This window comes from Fundulus heteroclitus, unplaced genomic scaffold (assembly GCF_011125445.2).
Source record: "Fundulus heteroclitus isolate FHET01 unplaced genomic scaffold, MU-UCD_Fhet_4.1 scaffold_41, whole genome shotgun sequence".
NCBI classification, from domain to species: Eukaryota; Metazoa; Chordata; class Actinopteri; order Cyprinodontiformes; family Fundulidae; genus Fundulus; species Fundulus heteroclitus.
In genome coordinates this window covers 2,024,284-2,030,877 of record NW_023396824.1, presented here as the reverse complement: position 1 = coordinate 2,030,877, position 6,594 = coordinate 2,024,284, and the positions used below count along the sequence as shown (strand labels likewise).

General features: G+C 54.9%; 1 protein-coding gene across 1 annotated transcript; it reads left to right on the top strand.

The window, feature by feature from the left end:
* Positions 1 to 214: 214 nt before the first annotated feature.
* pfn1 (profilin 1) lies at positions 215 to 2,493 on the top strand. Its single transcript, XM_036131151.1, has 4 exons — positions 215 to 324; positions 414 to 555; positions 1,799 to 1,991; positions 2,134 to 2,493. Exons 2-4 carry the CDS (start codon positions 415 to 417, stop codon positions 2,229 to 2,231), a joined length of 432 nt encoding a protein of 143 aa, XP_035987044.1. The 5' UTR covers positions 215 to 324; position 414; the 3' UTR covers positions 2,232 to 2,493.
* Positions 2,494 to 6,594: the final 4,101 nt, after the last annotated feature.

The following is a 6,594-nucleotide window of genomic DNA, read 5'->3' as shown; positions in this document are numbered from 1 at the left end:
GAGAGACAGAGAGAGAGGAAGAGAGAGAAAGAGGAGGGAGAGAGAGAGAAAGAGAGAGAGGAGAGAGAGGAAGAGAGAGGAGAGAGAGAGAGACAGAGACAGACAGAGAGAGAGAGAGAGAGAGAGAGAAAGAGGAGGGAGAGAGAGAGACAGAGAGAGGAGAGAGAAAGAGGAGAGAGAGAGAGAGAGACACGGGGGGGGGGGTGCAGGAAGCTACTTGCGGGCGGGGAGTGGTCTGACCTATAAAGGACGGCTCATCTTCCTGCTTTCTGCATTTCTCCTCTGTCCTCTGTTTGCTTCAGACCTGAGACTCTACCTGCACAGGTAAGTGGCGCCCTCACCTCACGGGGGGTTTAGGTGTGGGGGGGGGGGGGGGTTCAGGGCGGTCCTCTAACCTGTGTCTGCTCCTCCAGGATGTCGTGGCAGGCCTACATCGACACCCTGAAGTCGCCGGACCACAGCGGCACGGCTCCGGTCGCCGAGGCGGCCATCTGCGGCATCAGCGCCGGCCAGGAGAGCGTGTGGGTCAGCACCACTGGCCTGGCCAACATCACGGTGAGGAACACACTCTGACTACCAGAACCTCACTTCCTCCTTCTGGAGGTCCACCTGCGGCCTGTTCCGCTGACAGCAGCAGCATCACACACTCCAGCAACACTTTCTGCTCTAAAATCCACTGCAGCGACGGCAGGTGACATCACCTGACCAGCCGCCTCCCCATTGGCTGCTTCTCCCCCTGCTCTCAGAGAAAACTTCACTCTCTTCTTCTTCTGGGCTGTGGGGCGTCGCTCAGCTGCTTCCCGCTCGCTCAGCAGATGCGGGTGGAGCGGATGGTGCTGCAGAAAGCTCAGTCTGCAGGTCTGAAACCGCAGCGCCCAGCGGGCCTCCTGATTGGCCGGCTGCCTTCCTCATGTCAGTTACAACATGTCAGAAGAGGCCAGCTCTCTGATGCCGACTTCCTGTTCGTACGGAGACACTTCCTGTTGACCAACGGGCCGTAGGTGGTGCCGTGAAGCCCAGCGGGGCACTGATGGGTGCAGAACCTCTCAGAACATGATGGGTCCCACCGTTCCCTGCTGCGGTTCTGCGCCCACAGGTGAGCCGTGCAGCCAGATCTGTGCAGCAGGTGATGGAGGTGTCTTCAGGGCAGGATCCTGCAGGTTCCGGGTTCCTGGGGGGGGGGGGGGGGGGTTCAGGGCCCGTCAGCTCAGAGAGGGTTCAGCTGCCTTATAAGGGCAGAGCGGCGCAGAGCGAATACAGGAAGCTGAGGCGCTCACTTCTTGTTTCTCCTGTCAGTCAGAGACGCGCTGCAACACGCCTCAGCGTCACGCTCCGCTCTCTGCGTGGTTAAAATCATTAATTTACTAACCTAAAACCAGAGTTTAGGTTAACTTCCTGTGTGCGTAAATGGTTGTCGGGGGGAAGAGGAGTAGAATCAGCTCCCTGCAGGCCTGCTCTCTGATTGGCTGCTGGTTTCAGGAAGTGCCTCTGCACCTTCGTGTCGCCACTTGTCCCACATTCTTCCTTTCTCCTGCAGCTCAGCTGCTGTTTCCCCCAAACATCAGCAGAAGTTCACCCTGATGGTCTTTTTCATGACTTCAGACCATCTGGATCTCTGATGAGACCCGGTTCTGCAGACGGTTCTTCTGTCTGCGCAGGTGTTGCTTTAACCCATGAGGCTTATCAGCAAACAGAACAGGGGCTGTTAACCTTTGAGCTTCAGTAACCGTGAGCAGTTCAAGGGGGCTGGGAATCCGGAGCGCTCTCTGACTGCTGGGCTTCTCTCTCTCCTGGTCAGGCGGATGAAATCAAGAAGCTGGCGAGCAAGGACCGGTCCAGCTTCGCTCAGAACGGCGCCTACATCGGAGGAACGAGGTGCCGGCTGATCCGGGACCAGTTGGACGTTGACCCCGTCTTCGCTCTGGACCTGAAGACTGCAGCTGATGCTGATGGCAACACGTTTGGAGTCTGTGTTGGAAAGACCAAGACAGGTGAGACTGTAATGAAAACACCTGAGAAACTGAAGAGGTGAACTATTCTGTTATCTGTAGCTGAGTCTCTATGTCTCACACACCCTCTGTCCCCCTCTGTCCCTCTGTCCCCCTCTGTCCCTCTGTCCCCTTCGTCCCACAGCTATAGTCATAGTTAAGGGCACCAAAGACGCCAGCGGTGGACAGCTGTCCGCCAAGATATTCACCGTCGTCAGCCACCTTCAGAAGGCCGGCATGTGAATCCAACATGGCCGCCTGCCCTCCTCGCCCTTTGACCCCGTCCCTCTGTCCCCCCACCACATTCTGAGCTTCAGTAGTCTCCGGCGTCCCTCCCCGCCACCAGGGACCAGCGTTTTCCTCCATGTAACCAGAATTCAGTGACTGAGCGTGTGAGGCCGCCGGTCATGTGACCAGCGGCCATCTTTGTTTCAGACAGGGAGCAGTGTTACATGTTTCACGTCGTCCACACACCTGAACTAATAAAGAGAGTTTATGGACCCTGGTCTGCTTGTTTCTGTGTTCCTCTCACACACACACACACACACACACACACACACACACACACACACACACACACACACACACACACACACACATGACGGTCTGCATTCATTAACAGGACCATGGACTTTGCTTTTCTTTGTGGGGACCAAAGCCCTTTCCCCACAGCAGCAGGTCCTCACAATGTAGTATATTTCTGGTAAAATGGTAATTACACTACAACACACACAACCCAGAGCCATGGACCTCAGAGCTGAAGGTGGACCTCAGAGCTGAAGGTGGACCTCAGTGCTGAAGGTGGACCTTAGTGCTGAAGGTCGACCTCAGTGCTGAAGGTGGACCTTAGAGCTGAAGGTGGACCTCAGAGCTGAAGGTGGACCTCAGAGCTGAAGGTGGACCTCAGAGCTGAAGGTGGACCTCAGAGCTGAAGGTGGACCTCAGAGCTGAAGGTGGACCTTAGTGCTGAAGGTGGACCTCAGTGCTGAAGGTGGACCTCAGAGCTGAAGGTGGACCTCAGAGCTGAAGGTGGACCTCAGAGCTGAAGGTGGACCTCAGAGCTGAAGGTGGACCTCAGAGCTGAAGGTGGACCTTAGTGCTGAAGGTGGACCTTAGTGCTGAAGGTGGACCTCAGAGCTGAAGGTGGACCTTAGTGCTGAAGGTGGATCTCAGAACTGTAGGTGGACCTCAGAGCTGAAGGTGGACCTTAGTGCTGAAGGTGGACCTTAGTGCTAAAGGTGGACCTTAGTGCTAAAGGTGGACCTTAGAGCTGAAGGTGGACCTTAGTGCTGAAGGTGGACCTGAGAGCTGAAGGTGGACCTGAGTGCTGAAGGTGGACCTTAGTGCTGAAGGTGGATCTCAGAGCTGAAGGTGGACCTTAGTGCTGTAGTTGGACCTTAGTACTGTAGGTGGACCTTAGAGCTGAAGGTGGACCTTAGTGCTGAAGGTGGACCTCAGTGCTGAAGGTGGACCTTAGTGCTGAAGGTGGACCTTAGTACTGTAGGTGGACCTCAGTGCTGAAGGTGGACCTTAGAGCTGAAGGTGGACCTTAGTGCTGAAGGTGGACCTTAGTGCTGAAGGTGGACCTCAGTGCTGAAGGTGGACCTTAGTGCTGAAGGTGGACCTTAGTACTGTAGGTGGACCTCAGTGCTGAAGGTGGACCTTAGAGCTGAAGGTGGACCTTAGTGCTGAAGGTCGACCTCAGTGCTATAGTTGGACCTTAGTGCTGAAGGTGGACCTTAGTGCTGAAGGTGGACCTTAGTGCTGAAGGTGGACCTGAGAGCTGAAGGTGGACCTCAGTGCTGAAGGTGGCCCTCAGAGCTGAAGGGGGACCTTAGTGCTGAAGGTGGACCTTAGTGCTGAAGGTGGACCTGAGAGCTGAAGGTGGACCTCAGTGCTGAAGGTGGACCTTAGTGCTGAAGGTGGATCTCAGTGCTGAAGGTGGACCTTAGTGCTGAAGGTGGACCTTAGTGCTGAAGGTGGACCTCAGAGCTGAAGGTGGACCTTAGTGGTGATGGTGGATCTTAGTGCTGAAGGTGGACCTTAGTGCTGAAGGTGGACCTTAGTGCTGAAGGTGGACCTCAGTGCTGTAGTTGGACCTTAGTACTGTAGGTGGACCTTAGAGCTGAAGGTGGACCTCAGTACTGTAGGTGGACCTTAGAGCTGAAGGTGGACCTTAGTGCTGAAGGTGGACCTGAGAGCTGAAGGTGGACCTCAGTGCTGAAGGTGGACCTTAGTGCTGAAGGTGGATCTCAGTGCTGAAGGTGGACCTTAGTGCTGAAGGTGGACCTTAGTACTGTAGGTGGACCTTAGTGCTGAAGGTGGACCTTAGTGCTGAAGGTGGACCTCAGTGCTGAAGGTGGACCTTAGTGCTGAAGGTGGACCTCAGAGCTGAAGGTGGACCTTAGTGCTGAAGGTGGATCTTAGTGCTGAAGGTGGATCTCAGCACTGAGGTGGACCTCAGTGCTGAAGGTGGACCTTAGTGCTGTGGGTGGACCTTAGAGCTGAAGGTGGACCTTAGTGCTGAAGGTGGACCTCAGTGCTGAAGGTGGACCTTAGTGCTGAAGGTGGACCTTAGTACTGTAGGTGGACCTCAGTGCTGAAGGTGGACCTTAGAGCTGAAGGTGGACCTTAGTGCTGAAGGTGGACCTTAGTGCTGAAGGTGGACCTCAGTGCTGAAGGTGGACCTTAGTGCTGAAGGTGGACCTTAGTACTGTAGGTGGACCTCAGTGCTGAAGGTGGACCTTAGAGCTGAAGGTGGACCTTAGTGCTGAAGGTCGACCTCAGTGCTATAGTTGGACCTTAGTGCTGAAGGTGGACCTTAGTGCTGAAGGTGGACCTTAGTGCTGAAGGTGGACCTGAGAGCTGAAGGTGGACCTCAGTGCTGAAGGTGGCCCTCAGAGCTGAAGGTGGACCTTAGTGCTGAAGGTGGACCTTAGTGCTGAAGGTGGACCTGAGAGCTGAAGGTGGACCTCAGTGCTGAAGGTGGACCTTAGTGCTGAAGGTGGATCTCAGTGCTGAAGGTGGACCTTAGTGCTGAAGGTGGACCTTAGTGCTGAAGGTGGACCTCAGAGCTGAAGGTGGACCTTAGTGGTGATGGTGGATCTTAGTGCTGAAGGTGGACCTTAGTGCTGAAGGTGGACCTTAGTGCTGAAGGTGGACCTCAGAGCTGAAGGTGGACCTTAGTGCTGAAGGTGGATCTTAGTGCTGAAGGTGGATCTCAGCACTGAGGTGGACCTCAGTGCTGAAGGTGGACCTTAGTGCTGTGGGTGGACCTTAGTACTGTAGGTGGACCTTAGAGCTGAAGGTGGACCTTAGTGCTGAAGGTGGACCTCAGTGCTGAAGGTGGACCTTAGTGCTGAAGGTGGACCTCAGTACTGTAGGTGGACCTCAGTGCTGAAGGTGGACCTTAGAGCTGAAGGTGGACCTTAGTGCTGAAGGTGGACCTTAGTGCTGAAGGTGGACCTCAGTGCTGAAGGTGGACCTTAGTGCTGAAGGTGGACCTTAGTACTGTAGGTGGACCTCAGTGCTGAAGGTGGACCTTAGAGCTGAAGGTGGACCTTAGTGCTGAAGGTCGACCTCAGTGCTATAGTTGGACCTTAGTGCTGAAGGTGGACCTTAGTGCTGAAGGTGGACCTTAGTGCTGAAGGTGGACCTGAGAGCTGAAGGTGGACCTCAGTGCTGAAGGTGGCCCTCAGAGCTGAAGGTGGACCTTAGTGCTGAAGGTGGACCTTAGTGCTGAAGGTGGACCTGAGAGCTGAAGGTGGACCTCAGTGCTGAAGGTGGACCTTAGTGCTGAAGGTGGATCTCAGTGCTGAAGGTGGACCTTAGTGCTGAAGGTGGACCTTAGTGCTGAAGGTGGACCTCAGAGCTGAAGGTGGACCTTAGTGGTGATGGTGGATCTTAGTGCTGAAGGTGGACCTTAGTGCTGAAGGTGGACCTTAGTGCTGAAGGTGGACCTCAGAGCTGAAGGTGGACCTTAGTGCTGAAGGTGGACCTTAGTGCTGAAGGTGGATCTCAGTGCTGAAGGTGGACCTTAGTGCTGAAGGTGGACCTTAGTGCTGAAGGTGGACCTCAGTGCTGAAGGTGGACCTTGGTGCTGTGGGTGGACCTTAGTACTGTAGGTGGACCTCAGTGCTGAAGGTGGACCTTAGAGCTGAAGGTGGACCTTAGTGCTGAAGGTGGACCTCAGTGCTGAAGGTGGACCTTAGTGCTGAAGGTGGACCTTAGTACTGTAGGTGGACCTCAGTGCTGAAGGTGGACCTTAGAGCTGAAGGTGGACCTTAGTACTGTAGGTGGACCTCAGTGCTGAAGGTGGACCTTAGAGCTGAAGGTGGACCTTAGTGCTGAAGGTGGACCTCAGTGCTGAAGGTGGACCTTAGTGCTGAAGGTGGACCTTAGTACTGTAGGTGGACCTTAGTGCTGAAGGTGGATCTCAGTGCTGAAGGTGGACCTTAGTGCTGAAGTTGGACCTCAGAGCTGAAGGTGGACCTCAGAGCTGAAGGTGGACCTTAGTGGTGATGGTGGATCTTAGTGCTGAAGGTGGACCTTAGTGCTGAAGGTGGACCTTAGTGCTGAAGGTGGACCTCAGAGCTGAAGGTGGACC

What these genes read in the sequence shown, in the direction of transcription:
- pfn1 (XM_036131151.1), top strand. Translation starts at nt 415, where the DNA reads ATGTCGTGGCAGGCCTACATCGACACCCTGAAGTCGCCGGACCACAGC. An exon ending in CTGGCCTGGCCAACATCACG is followed by an intron (nt 556 to 1,798) that starts GTGAGGAACACA and finishes TCTCCTGGTCAG; the next exon opens with GCGGATGAAATCAAGAAGCT. An exon ending in TGTTGGAAAGACCAAGACAG is followed by an intron (nt 1,992 to 2,133) that starts GTGAGACTGTAA and finishes TTCGTCCCACAG; the next exon opens with CTATAGTCATAGTTAAGGGC.